Below are 15267 nucleotides of genomic sequence, written 5' to 3'. Positions count from 1 at the left end.
TATAAGTAGGTTAGAGGTTAGCAGTGCTCTTTTCCTGCCTTGCTGCTGTGCGTTTATGCAGTTGTATGAATGTGAATGTGTGTCCTGTGTGACCACTCGTGTTTCCGACACTGTGAGTGGGTGCTCTGGCACCCCGGGGATGCACAGCGGGAGTCATGTTGACCCTGACCTGAACCGACCCTCCCACACACACACACACACGCACACACTCGCTGGCACTTGCACTTCGCACATCACAGCAGCATTGACAAGCAGCATTACAACATTCATGAGTGTTTGGCTCAGACTTTTGTTATGAGATTTACATCTTTACAGCTTTAGAGGATAGATAGATAGATAGATAGATAGATAGATAGATAGATAGATAGATAGATGGATAGATAGATAGATACTTTATTCATCCGCACGGGAAATTCACAAGAGGAATGTACCTTGTTAGATTTTTTCTGGAAATAGCTTTCTCACTTTTGATAGCTTATGAAGAGATGTGTCACATCACTTTCCCCATCCTGAATTTCACACTGTACGTCTTCACCCTTCACTTGTTCTGTCTGCTCTTTAAACCTGCTGTCTCTACTCCTGTCTCCATTTTAATTTCTTGTCCAAGCAGTTTACTATCACTGTATGATCACAGTATTTTAAATACTCTGTAGTCCTCATTGATCTTCTTGTAATAGTGGTATTTTCTGAATTATTAATTCTATTGTTTTGATGCATTCATTATGTATCGCTCTGTGCAGGGGCAGCTCATGTAAATGAAAATGTGTCTCCATCTAGTGGCAAGATTGGGTAAGAACAGACCAAGCCAAATGTTTCCATATTTCAGAGACTAAACATTTGACAAGAATGGTTAAAGACGTGCAGCTAGAGGCTAGATCTCAGGAAATGAGTAGCCTTGAAGGAAACTAATGATATTTTCATTACCACCAATCTCTGCAAAGAAATGCAGTTGAAGTGCTCAATCAGTTTCAAGTGCGGTGAATCCGGGAAACTTATGCTGCTCTTAAGGATGAAATAAACCACTCAGAGAGCAAAGATTACATTTAAACTATGTGCTCAGCTGAATATATTAATGGTTATAGATGCCAAAAGAAATCCACCCACTCTGTCCTTCAGATGTCTCCTGACCTCTACACTTAAGTAGCAAATTGAGTCAGATGAGTTCACAGTGCCTGCTGATTTGATGCCACAAAAGATTGTTTGTGAAGAAATTAATGTCAGACGCGGCTGCCTCATGGACTCTAAAGGTCTTTCCACTGAGGTCGTCTCTTCTCACCGCCTTGTTAAGTTGGCCTTTCTTTCCACTGAATTTGCATGGGCCTTTCATCTGCTGACATGAAAGCACCAGTGCTGACACCTCCATGCCAAGATACATACATTCAGCATGAGGAGCATGTATGTAAATGTGCATGCATAACAGTATAAATATTACTATATATCTGCCTGTGCTGGAAGACGGATCCTTCCCTTGTTGCTCTATTTGACTTTTCTTTTCCCTTTTACTGCTCCTTTTAAGAGTTTTCCTTGGTTAAATGGAGGGTGTATGAGACAAATTCTGGTTTGACTCATTTTGCTTTTTGTTTTCTTCATCCTCTTTTTTTGTGTTTTTTTTTCTTTTCCCACTTTCTTTCTTTCTTTAGGTCTTCTTTCCTTTGTCCTCCTCGATTTATATGATTCTTTCTCTGCTCTTATTAATTACTAATAACTGTGGTGACCCAGAAATACAAGCCACAAGCATAAATGTATCCTTATTCATTTTCCCTAACACTCTTCCAAGTCCGTGGCCTGTAAAATAAGTCTGACCTACATAATGTGGCCAAGGACTAACTTTAATTTTATTTTGCATGATTAAATGGCCCGGAGAAGGAAGAGGTTAGGGACACACAGACAAGCTGAAATTGGAGTCCAAGAAATAGTTGGCAATGGCTTGTAGAGCAATTGTGGGTGTCACTTCCTGTGAAGTAGCATCTAGGGGTCAGGAGCGAGGTGAGAGGTTGTGGTGGGTGAATTGGGCTCATTCATTAACCCATCCTCAAGTCATATACATGCATTAAACCATGATATCTTGACTTTGACTTTTCATTCACATTTTCTTTTTCATTTAATCTCAAGTATCCAGAGTTATTGATTTTCCTAACAGCTTGTCTTGCAGAACACACAAATTATTTAATATTTTAACCCCATGTTCTGCCTGTATGAAACTGCTGTAGCCCAGTGAACTATGTGACCTGTAATTAGAATCAGCCGCACCAGCAGCGCATTAGCTGGTCTCAGCTCAACATCCAAGGCTCTCAGCAGATCAATATACAGACAATGGGCAGAGAGCAGGAGACAGAAATGAACTCTGTAACAGTCAGTCTTGTGAGAAAAAGAGAGAAACGGTGTGATGAGGAAGTGGCATTTGCTTGAAGAAAACGGAAGAAAGAAACGAAGAGAATGAAGCAGACCGACTCTCCCAGTGAAGCACAGAGAGAAACGGCCCATGCAGCCATCAAGGAAGTGGCTGGATAGCATTTGTTGTGAGGGGAGGGGCGGCTGTAGAGGGAGGGCAGACCTCATCGACCGAGGTGGAACAGTGGCTCACACACACACACGCACACACGCATATAGAGTACACACATGTACACACAGACCAGGAAGCCCAGCAGAGGAAGGGGGTGGGGTTGTGTAGGCGGGGTCCTCTCTCTTTCTCTCTCTCGGTGTCCAGACGACTTGCTCTGAGGGGGAAAACACTGATGTGTCCAGGCAGGCCCTGAAGAGGGGAATCTTAGGCAGAAAGAGGAGAGGAGGAGGTGAAAGAAAGAGAGAAAAAGAGAGGAAGAATCATGGAAGAGGAAGAGGAGGAGGTACTGTGCTACTTGGACAGGGTGCTGGAGGAGGAGGAGGAGGTGTTTGAATATGGAGATGGGGAGCTGGATCCCATCACTCCGATGCATAGACAGTTCAAGGTGAGACAGCGGCTGGACAGCTGGATGCAGGGAAAACACACACATACTGTAGTCATATACATGTACACACTTTTGCAGCTCTATCACTCTGACCAGGCATGAAAGCTTGACTAAATATAGCAAAGTGTTATTGGTGTGTTTGTATGATGTGGCGTCATGTGCTGCTACGTGTGCCTATAAACCGTCTGTGCTGCATGACTGTGTGTACAAGTGTGTGTGTGTGACAGCCATTCGGTGTATCAGCGTGGCCTGATGCGGTGGCTACTCTTAAGCACATGTCTCCTCACTCTGCTGCATTTTAAAGCACTCTGGTTTCTGTTTCTCATTGTAACTTCTGCATATTGAGCAGCTTTTGTGTGTTTGCATGCGTGTTTGTGTGTGTACTCCTCCCATTAGATGAATTGACAAGAAGCAGGGCTGCCTTACGCCATTGCCGGTCACTCTCGATATCAGCTCCGTTATCACATAGAATAAGAGCAGAGGGCACAATAGAGAGGCAGCCTGCGTATTTCTGTATGAAAAGCGTGTCTTAAGAGTGCTCGCACAGGCGCAGGTTGCCGTGGAAAGATCCTTTCACCGATCATGTCTTTCTCATTCTGCCTTCTCGCCACACAGTAGCTCTTTGTACAGCAGAGGGAAAATACTCCCGCTGTTGGAAAAAGTAGTTTTTCCCTTCCTGTCCTGTCTTTTTCCATCCTGCTGTTACATATTTGTCACTGAAGGAGTGAGTTTAACACGTCACCAACAAATACACAGATCCTTTGAGTTGTGCATGTTTACTTTGACAAAGAAATGCATTTCTCTGTGCCTCTTAACCAAGACTCAGGGCCACTACAAAGATCTGGCATCATTTCTCAGACCATATAAAAAACCTAAGAAGTCTTGTACAAAGTTCATCTGGCATTTCATTTCAATAAAAACACAGTGACATGCATGTGGTTTGTGGTGCTTAAAATAAATGGTGAGCACTGCAGCAGCATTGCATATCAAAGAGTTTCAAGAATGTGACTCATTTCTAGTTTGTAGCTATAGGACAAATTGCCTTTCAATTTCTCTCAAGGAATGCCATCTTTTAAAAAGGTTGAGAAGCTTCTTCTCATGTTCTCAAACCTAGCTGCTGAAACCCTTCATTACCTTACTGAGGTGACAGTGTACATGAAGTGTCACAGACTCAGAGTTGAACAGGTGAATGACAGAAAACAAATGACTGAAAACTTTCCACAATTAAATTAAAAGAAACATCAGGTTTAGAAATCAATCCTGGTTCTCCTTCTGATTTACTTTAAACTGACAGTTACTCAACAGGCATCACTGAATTTTAATATATAACCCATTTTATACTTAGAATAGGCCATTTGCATTCATCAAAATAGTTCACACAGATACCACATATTTTTAATTTCTCTGTAAGAGTTTGATAAATGCACTGTATGTTTCAAATTCCTAATAATCCTGTAATTAAAATTATATATTGTGCACACACTTGAAGGATAACATCAGTGTGAGAGGGTGGTTGATGTTGGTCATGATCGGGTTAAAATGATGAGGTCATGGCTTCTTCCTTGTCTTATCAGACATAGCTGGTGTGCTGATATCATTGTGAGGATCTGACTGTGTTAATAATTAATCTACTGCTGTTCTTTGGCCTCCCTTAAAGTACACATGTCACTTCATTGTTACTTGGAATACAAGTCTCCAGTTTACTGCTGTCTGGCTGTGTATATGTGTTTCTTCAGCAGAGAGTGAGCGTCTGCCTGGGCATGTGTATTCTTAAGGGTGGTTGTAGATTTATTATTAAGTTCTGTGCAGTTTTATGAAGGAGGAGTGTTTGAATGAGGATTTCCTGAGTAGCTTTCGCACCACTCAAGGTTGTAAATTGTGTTGGTCAACAGCTTTTTTTAATATGCTTGATAAATAAATTGACCTGAGCTGACAGTATATTAACACCAATGTAGATTCTTGCCATTTCCAGCACAGTGTGAATCATGGTGTTTATTACATCACTGTCATTAGGAACAATACCATACTAATACTAGGTCTCTCCTTGTTCTCAGAAAACATTTCTTTAGCGATTCAGTTCCAGAAAACATTCTTCACACCATTATACTGCTAGCAGCCTGGACTGTTAACCCAAGACAGGTTGGGTCCATGGATTTGTGCTGTTGGCTCTTAATTCTGACCTGGCCATCTGCGTGCCCCAGTAGACCAGGCAATCTTTTCCAGACTTCAGCTGTCCAGTGTTGGTGAGCCTGTGTCCACCGCAGCCTCAGATTTCTGTTCTTGGCTGACAGGAGTGGAGCCCAGCGTGGTCTTCTGCTGCTGTAACTCGTCCATCTCAATGTTCAACATGTTTTCCATTCTGAGATGCTGCAAACACTGGTTATCTCAGCGGCAACCAGTCTGGCCATTTTCCTCTGACCTCTCTCATCAACAGGGCGTTTCCATCTGCAGAACTGCTGCTCACTGGTGTTTTTTGTTGTAGACACTATGTTGAGTATACTCTAGAGACTGTTGTGTGAGAAAATCCCAGGAGATCAGTAGTTTCAGAAACACTCAAACCAACTTGTCTGGTACCAACAATCATGTCACTGAGGTCACATATTTTCCCTCATTCTGATGTTTGATGTGAACTTAAACTGTAGCTCCTGGATTTTATGCACTGCCACACAATTGGATGACTGGATAACTGCATTAATAAGCAGGTGTATGTGTTCCTAACAAAGTGCTCAGTGAGTGTATTAACAAGTATTATCATCTTCACACCTTCACATAGTGTGAAATATATTTTATCCAAGGCTGTCTGATTAGATGAGAGGGCACCAGTGATGATATTAAACATTTGGAATATTTTTGAATCTGTGCTGTTCTGCATAGACGTTGGCACAGTTCATGTTCACACATGAAGATTTAATTTAGTTTCATTATTTATTTTTTCAAATACCTTGTTGCACACTTCCAACACAAAGTGCCACAAAAATGTAAGCTACTAAAAAACATAATACACTTTCTATGATGGAAAAGGAGAAGGGAGAAGAAAAATCTCACATTACCTGCTCCTCTCTGAATAAAATCTGCCAGCAACTTATTATACACATATTAAATATAAACATAACTCACTGAGTTCATAACATCCAATTATTTTGGTCTCTATACATTTTCTTAAATTGAATAACACTTGAATAGTATTTGAAATTATTCACCAGAGAATTCCACAGTTTGACACCACCCACTGAAACACACACATCTGCTTTAATGTGCAGACTTAGGTTTAATATGAAATCTGCTTCTTTGATCGTCACCAGCAGATAACACAAACAACTTCTGTTAATTATCAGGCAGTAATCTGTGTTTGGCTTTAAACATAACTAACAAAGTTTTGAACTCAGCCAGATCCTTCACTTTTATAACTCTTTACTTGATAAACAGTTTGTTGGTGTGTTCTCTCGAATCAACTCATTTATAATTTCTCTTTTCTGTATATATTAGCTGTGTTGGCCAGAAATATGTTAACTAAGAGGCTTATGGTCCATGATTACATGCAAAATAAATGGGTGTATGACATTAGATGGGGATGAATTGCCATGGTGTGAGTGAAAGTGAGTCTGATTTGTCTGTCTCATCCTATCTTGTGTGTTGGACTGCATTAAGCCTGATCATATGTTAGACCCCAAAAAGTGAATATATAAATATATATTTATATAAAAAGGTGATGTTTAAAACCATTAATGGGCACTGTGCCCAGTGTATGCTAGGGTAATAGTTTCAATAGAGATAAACAGGAAGAAAGATGAATGAATTCAGCTCATCTATTCTGTGATAATGTAGAATATGAATAAGACTCACACATTTCACCTCAGTTTACCTTTTCTAGCTTGTTGTTTGCAGCTATATGTCTCATGTTTACTCTTATAAAGTTTTGAGGATTTTTACTCAAACTATCGTTTTCCTCAGTATAGCCATAAAAATGCAACTGTGTCTTGTTTTGTGCCTGCTTGTTTCTCAAACATGATTAGGGTGGTGGATTTCCTGGTATTCAAGTCAAAATAGTGCCCGAGAGCACTTGGTGTAAGACTTTGCCACGGAGGAAGCAAGCCATTTAGATGTTTTTAGATGAGCGGGGACTCCCAATACACACAGCTGCTGCTCATTCCTATGCACTTCCAGTGTGTGTATATTAATATCACATTTACCTGATGTGGTAACAGTTGTGTGATCATGCAGGAAATGAGCTAGAGTCATGGTACTATAATGTGGCAGTGGTTAGAAATGCATTCTGGGTAAATATTTGTATATTATTATATATTTGTATATATTTGTGTGCATGCGAGTGAATGTGTCTGTCTGTGTGAGTTTTCAAGGTATTGCTCATGTTGTGGGGACCGAAATCTGTTGTAATCACATTATGGGGACAAACAGCAAGTCTCCATTATGTAGATCATTAAATTTTAAGGTTGAAGACATTTAAGGTTGGGTTAAGGTTAGATTTAAGTTTAAGTTAGGGTAAGGGTCAGGGATAGCCAAGTTGTAGTTATGGTTAAGGTTAGAATAAGTCTAATGTCCTCTGAAGTCATGGAGACATGACTGTATGTGTCTGTGTGTGTATGTGAAATGTATAACTGCATGTATAACAGTTGGTTCTGTCTTATCTTGCAGGGAGAAATTGAGAAAGGGCTGGAAATGAAGAAACTGGTGCTGTCTGGTTTCTTGGCCAGTGAGGAGATCTACATTAACCAGCTGGAGGCCCTGCTACTGGTGAGACACACTAACACACACAAACACACACTGCAAAAAATGTTCTTCTGCATGAGACAGCGTATGTAAATAAGGAGATAATTTCACTTTCTCTAAGTGTTCTGACCCTGTCTGACTAATTCATTTGATTTTTGGAACATGTCAAGGCTCATCTAGCATCATGTGTGTTGCTGCTGTGTGAGTTGGAGCAAGCCCATTTGACCAGCTAGAAACACAATTTGTGGTTAATGGTAATACTGAAAGGACCACAGTCAGAGCAGTTTCCTGAAACACTAACTGAACATGCTAAGCTCCTATGTCATATCCTGTCACTGTCGGCCACATGTTGCACTTTGACCGAAACGTAGTCACTTTGACATCAAGTGCAACATGAAACAACACTGTAAAATTGTGTAGTTGCCCACCACTTATTGCACAAAATCTCCACCACTACAGTGCAAAAAGCAGTTGTTAGTAGCCAGTCAGTGAGATAAACAAAGACTGCAACAAAGCTGGCAGAAATCTGGTTTGTCTTTCAGTTCCCTCTTTCAGCTCCAACTGACGACACAAGTCATTATACAGTTCAGCCAGTCCTGTCCCTCTCTACTTCCTCAGTCATTTAGAGACTGTCTAAAATACAAAGTGTGATCACAGTTAGTTTCTGATTTGTTGCATTTATATACACAGAGATATTTATTTGACATTGACTTTATACTGCCAGAAGCCAGAAGCATTACCAGAGGCAATAAACTTTTTTTTTGGTGTAACAGCAAACTGCCGTCTGTTAATACCTGAGGAGGTACGGCAAGAATAGACATGTCAGTTGTATTTAGCTTGTTGGTAAGATACTTCACCTCACTGTGCTTCAGAGGGACAGAGAGCCACCTTTATATTCTGGTTACTGGTAAATACCTAACAGGACTGATAGAGCTGGTTCAACACTGTACAGTAGATAAAGGAAGGTGATTCAGAGGACGCAGACACTGACTAGACACTTAACTAATTTCTTTTCTGTGAACATTATTAGTAAGTTCAGATATGAGCAAACACTCTCCCCTCCTCCTTCTGGGCCATCACTGTGTACTGACACATCTCATCTCATGTGAAACCTGTCTGACTGACAGTAGATCAGATGAGCTCCTGCTTTAATTTCCAATATCAATAATTTATGAAACCGCACACATTTTGCTGCGTTAAACTGAGAAAAACACACAGATGTATAACATGGAAAGATAAATGGAGATGGAAATGTATGAGGGCAACTGGTTTGCAAATCCATTCGTCTGTCTAACGCATGTGTCAAACCTGATGAGGGCTTTTCAGCTCGCTGCTTTGCCATCATATATAGACTGTACTGGGGGCGTCACGTGTGTCTCTGCAGCCATTGGCAGTGCTTTTAAAGAGCCAGCCTGTCTGATTAGCCATCATACAACCCCTGCAATCAGTGGGAGACTGACTCATCATCGGCCCTAGAGAACTTCTGCTTCCATGACGTGAAAGCTTTTATGTTTTCACTGTAATTCAGTGTCCCCAGCCACCACCATGCCAACTCCACACATATCTATGATTAACTGAGCTGGCATGCTATCTGACTGGTCAGAAGCAGCACAGCAGAGAAGAGGGTCACCCAATTACAGAGCACAGAGGCTCAGAGTACATGCTTATCTCTGTGTGAAACTTTTTTCAGGCGCTGGCCCAATTAGGCCACTGATTGGCCAATTAACTGCCCCAAATTGTACTCACAGCTTGCTCTGAAATTAGATTAGTGTTTTAAATAAACTTTATGGCAAAACATGCTGTATGAACATACAGTGGCATGCAAAAGTTTGGGCACCCCTGGTCAAAATTTCTGTGAGCAGTTAAGCAAGTAGAAGATGAAATGATCTCCAAAAGGCATAAGTTAAGCATGAAACACTCTTTTGCAATATTTTAAGCAATATATTATTTTTGTTTTCTACAATTTTAGAGTGGGGAAAAAAAGAAACAGCACACTGCAAAAGAATGGGAACCCCAGGAGACTTGAGCTCTCAGATAACTTTGACCAAGGTATCAGACCTTAATTAGCCTGTTAGGGTCAAGGCTTCTTCATGATCATTGTTAGGAAAGACAAGGTGTTGCCAATTCCAAAGCTTTATAAATACCCAGACTCCTCTAACCTTGTCCCAACAATCAGCAGCCATGGGTTCCTCTAAGCAGTTGCCTAGCACTCTGAAAATGAAAATGGTTGATGCCCACAAAGCAGGAGAAGGCTATAAGGAGATAGCAAAGCGTTTTCAGGTACCGATTTCCTCAGTACGAAATGTAATTAAGAAATGGCAGTTAACAGGAACAGTGGAGGTCAAGATAAGGTCTGGGAGACCAAGAAAAATATCTGCTTGTAGGATTGCTAGAAAAGCAAGGCAGAACCCCCGTTCCCGACCTCCAGGAAGATCTCGCAGACTCTGGAGTTGTGGTACACTGTTCAACTGTTCAGCAACACCTGCACAAATATGACCTTCATGGAAGAGTCATCAGAAGAAAACCTCTCCTGAGTCCTCACCACAAAATTCAGCATCTAAATTTTGCAAGGGAACATTTAGACAAGCCTGATGCTTTTAGGAAACAAGTCCTGTGGACCGATGAGGTTAAAATAGAACTCTTTGGCCCCAATGAACAAAGGTATGTTTGGAGAACAAAGGGCATAGAATTTCATGAAAGGAACACCATTCCGACTGTTAAACATGGGGGTGGACTGATCATGCTTTGGGGATGTATTGCAGCCAATGGCTCAGGGAACATGTCACAGGTAGAGGGAAGAATGGATTCAATTAAATTCCAACAAATTCTGGAAGCAAACATAACACCATCTGTAAAAAGCTGAAGTTGAAAAGAGGATGGCTTTGGCAAATGGATAATGATCCTAAACACAAAATCCACGATGGACTACCTCAAGAGGCGCAAGCTGAAGGTTTTGCCATGGTCTTCAGTCTCCTGAACATCATTGAAAAGTGATGCAAGACAGCCCAGGAATCTCACAGAACTGGAAGACTTTTGTAAGGGAGAATGGGTGAAAATCCCTCATACAAGAACTGAAAGACTCTTGGCTACAAAAAGCGTTTACAAGCTGTGTAAGCTGTGTAAGTTGTATAGTTGCCAAAGGGGGTGCTACTAGGTACTAACTATGCAGGGAGCCCAAACCTTTGCTGCAGGTCTTTTTCCTTTTCTGTCATTTTGAAAATGTAAAAGATGAAAATAAAAATAAAAATTTTGTTTAAAATGTAAAGGGAATGTGTCATCTGCAACTTTATCGTTTCATCTTCTACTTGCTTAACTGTTCACATTAACAGCAATTTTGACCAGTTTTGCACGCCACTGTATGTTATAGGGAAAATATTAGTTATTACAGTAAACCTGAAACTGTGATGCCCTGCTTTCCAGTTCTTAATAGGTTTATTTAACCTTTGAAAAACACAAACACACAAGATTGGTCCATGGCTGCTTCCTCATTAGCCGAGCTGTTTTCATGACTGTCCATTCTCTCCGTCTTTGATTCCACCAGCCCATGCGTCCTCTAAAAGCCACGGCCACGACCTCACAGCCCGTGCTGACCATCCAGCAGATAGAGACCATCTTCTACAAAATCCAAGACATCTTCGAGATCCACAAGGAGTTCTATGATGCCCTCTTACCCAACATTCAGCAGTGGGATGAGAAAGTCACTGTGGGACATTTGTTCCAGAAGCTGGTGAGTCTGACACGGCAGCATGTTGATCTTTTCTCCCCCATCTCTCCATCATTTGCAGAGGGTACATGTAAATCAGTATTAAGAGCAGGGTTGTCAGGCTTCTCACTATTTGCACTCAGTGAATCACCCTTCTAATTTAGGCTGTGTGTGCGTAAGTGAGTGTGTGTGTGAGGGTGTGTGAGGGTGTGTGTGTGTGTGTGTGTGTGTGTCCACACCCCTGTGTCTGTGGTCTGAGTGCATTAGCAGAAATGTTGTAGCCTCCGGCCTATCAAACTGTTATATTTTCTCTGGATTATGTGGCTTAAACAAACTCTCTCAATACATAATTTATAAACATAAATTCATAAACAGCATTGTTGTCTGTGTATAGAATTAGTAAGGTTCCAGTCCTCAGCTAGTCTTAAAGTGAGTTAGTCCTCCCTCTGTGTGAGATCATTACATTGTCATATTTGCAGAGAGGATAATGTAGCTTGAACGGGGCATCTTAAGAGCATTTGCATTTACTGTACAGTGTGTATGTTTGTTTGGCACACTGTAGACAGGCTCATGCAACGTGCTGTAATAGAGACTTTGAGTTGAGATCTAAGATACTGGACTTCTAGTAGGAAAAATAAATCAAAATAGAAGTTTAATTCACAAGGTAATGCCCATTTAGTGTCTAAAATCTAGAGGCAACCATTAGGAGAAATTGTAAATTTCAGTGGTCAATTTGAATTTCATTTGGTCTTGTGAGCAGTAGTGGTAGCTAGTAGCTCAGCCCTGGCACACTGTGTCCTGTTAGTTCACCCTGAGTACATCCCACTGTGGGCAGCCTGTAATAAAATATTATGGTTCGTAATTTTCCTGGACTGGAAACTAGACAGGAAAACAAACGCTCTCTATTTAGTGGCAGTGAACTGCTCCAACTCCACCTGATGCTAATGACAGGATGTTGCTCTAAAGTTGGGGTCCTCAGAATACGACAGGAGATGGCACAGAAATAGAGAACAAAACAATGACTTTTGTTTATTATGCAGGTTTACTATATATATACTTTATTACTATATTTGTCTTTGCTTTCTCTGGCATCATTCTACAGCAATGAATATTCTGTAGCTGAGAGACACTGTGTACAGCTGTTGTGTGAAATAATAGTATTGTCAAAACACAGAACCTTAGAGGCAACGTGACATGAATAATGGAAGACTGGCATGGAAAAAATGAAAATGTGTGATAGCAGTACGTGCAGTTTTAAAAATCTGCTGTTAGATTTTGTCAGCAGCCAGATAATGACTGAATCACTCATTAAATATGTCCGACATTTAGTTTACACCATGTTGGATCTTAAGAGATGCGATTTAATCTTGCTAATGAGCTGCGAGTTGATCAGATGTCCCATTATGAGAGATCCTGTGACATTTTGCCAAGACATGAGCACACTGTTGTTTTGACTAGAGGACAGGAGTAAGTGTCATGCCAGCTCAGACAAATAAAGACCTCACAACTAAGACTTGGCCTCTGTTGTAGTCTTACAAAAAGAGTGGTTGCTGTGTGAAGTTGTAAAACACTTCTGGCTCTGTGGGCCTGTGATTCAGTGTTTGTGTCTGTGGGCTTAGAGGTTTAATTTAGAACCGGAAGTATGTTTTAAGTGTGACTGATATGGAGAGAAATAGAGTTCTTGTCAGTAGAATAGACAACATCTTAGGCTTCTTAAAAGTAGACATACAGTGGGCGGTAGGTCTGATCATTTACAGATGTATAAACATCACGACTGCTAGAATAACTGGGTGACTTTCAGGTCATCTTTATGAGGAACCTGGTTAGGATATCTAGCTAGTTCTGATATGAAACTGGGCTTGTCTGTTGACATCTTTCACTTTTAGTTTTCAGCAACTCACAAAGGGTTTCAGGTATGTTTCATCTAAAAAAAACATTATAGACAGTGTTATTATTAGCAGTAATGACTAAGATTCCAACTTTCAGTTCGTTCAGTGGGTACTGACAAACTGATGGGCTTGACTTGATATTTAATGGAACATTTATTTGATAAAAGATTCTCAGGAAGATTGATAAGCAACGCTACACGAGTTTATGTTTAGTAGCAGAGGAACAGAACAGAGCTCTCATTTAGAAATATTATTCTTTTATTAGTTTTAAGTACTTCCTCTCAGCCCCTCCTCCTCTCTGGGGACCCCAGGAGTCACACCACCAAGTGACACCTATTAGTGTAGTCATCAGCTCCCATCTGTGCTGTGTATATGTGCGTACATGAGCATGTCATGTGGCAGCTAAACATTTAGTCAGAGTGGCAGTGTGAGAGTACAGATGGCAGTGTAATTAGTTGGTCTGCTCCCTACTGCTCCTTGTCAGCAGCATGGAGGCCACTGGAGCAACACGGAGGGACGGAGTTAGAAAAGCAGGCAGACGTGGGATAAGAGCCAGACGCAACTCCAACTTTTCTCACCTTTTTCAGCGAAGAGAGAGGCTCAGCTGCATCCTGTGACTGCCAGAACTGCAGTTGTTAAACCAAATTATAAAAGTCCCTGGAGGCATAAAGTGGGAAGGGTCTAATCTTGGAACGGTCATGGTTCTGAGGAGGACTTTAGACAAATAAAAACACATTTCTGTAGACACACCTCCATCTTTTGACACTAATTCTAGCTGTAGTCAATGTATTTTTTTATTGTTGATAAGTGGATTACTACTTCCCCATGGTTATCTTCCATTGTAGTCCATCAGTTAGTCCACCAAATTGGTCCAGACCGAAATACCTCAAGAACTGTTTACTCTAGCAACATGTTTGTCCTCAGTGAAATATCTTATCAACATTTGGATAAAATTTGGTGTAGACATTCATGTCCACCTCAGGATGAACTGTAATAACAGGTGATCCCTTAACTTTTCATCTGCCTCTATCATAAGGTCAAAATTATAATTTGTCCAGTCCATCTGTTTATGACCAAATATGCACAACTGATGACATGCCCACTTCAACTGTACTTTGTCAGCATGTTAACATTGTCATTGTTATGTTAGCACAATGACAATAGCATTTATCTAAACCTATCAATAGAATCTTGGTCTTGTTCATGTTTTTCCTCAGTATTCAAACTTCTGCTGTTTATTCTTGTTACTGGATTATTGTTGTTCATTCAGGATAAAATTGTGATGAGGAGATATCAGAGTGTTTGGCCCACCCATTTTTAATCAGGATGATCTCTCTTTGAGATTTGAATTTATGTTTAAATTATGCTGTGGTCACTCAGACATGCTAGTCATTGCATCATTTGAATGAGTGAGTATTGCAGTGAAATCTTGGTTTGCAGGCACTAGTCAGGTGCACTGTTTGTTGAGTTGGAGACAACAGAGAATGGTGCACGTCCATTGTATGATTGTGGAACTGGTTGTATGTTGGGCTTTTTCTCTGAAAGACAGCAGTCAAACATGTAGCATAGAGATATTGCTAATTATTGTACTGATGTCAAACTCCCCTTGATTCAGTCTAAATCAGACAAAATGCTGTGTGTTACACTCAGAGCTGTATGCAAAAGATATTACAATAAACATAGTTTGGACTATGGCCATCTGCTGTCCAACATGTCAGAGAAATTATCTACAGGCATTTTGATCTGCTAGAAAGTGTATATTTCTAGTCAACATTCTCATACTGTCCCCTATCACTCTTTCTATTTCTGACCCTCACTTTCCCCTCTCTCCCCCTCTTCATCTTCTCCTTCGCACTTCCACTCTTAAACACAGTGTTGTTTTCCCACCCACCACTTTGACCTGAGATCTTGTTGTTTGAAGTGTAGGCACTATATTTGGAGCGCTGCTCAAAGTCCTGCGTCTCCATGGCGGACGGAGCTTGAGAGGTTGCGTAGTGGT

At 40.8% G+C, this 15267-nt stretch overlaps 1 protein-coding gene across 3 annotated transcripts in view; it reads left to right on the top strand.

The window, feature by feature from the left end:
- Positions 1 to 15267, top strand: part of abr (ABR activator of RhoGEF and GTPase) — a 126147-nt gene that overhangs the window by 48417 nt on the left and 62463 nt on the right. For 2 of the 3 annotated variants that reach the window (XM_018691422.2, XM_018691423.2), the window contains exons 3-4: positions 7602 to 7700; positions 11218 to 11403. In XM_018691422.2, coding sequence (XP_018546938.1) covers positions 7602 to 7700; positions 11218 to 11403 — 285 coding nt within the window. Of the gene's footprint in view, positions 1 to 2450; positions 2949 to 7601; positions 7701 to 11217; positions 11404 to 15267 lie in introns of those variants that run through there. The other variant, XM_018691424.2, reaches the window with a different exon arrangement.

This window comes from Lates calcarifer, linkage group LG20 (genome assembly GCF_001640805.2).
Source record: "Lates calcarifer isolate ASB-BC8 linkage group LG20, TLL_Latcal_v3, whole genome shotgun sequence".
NCBI classification, from domain to species: Eukaryota; Metazoa; Chordata; class Actinopteri; family Centropomidae; genus Lates; species Lates calcarifer.
This window is presented reverse-complemented; position numbering and strand designations above follow the sequence as displayed.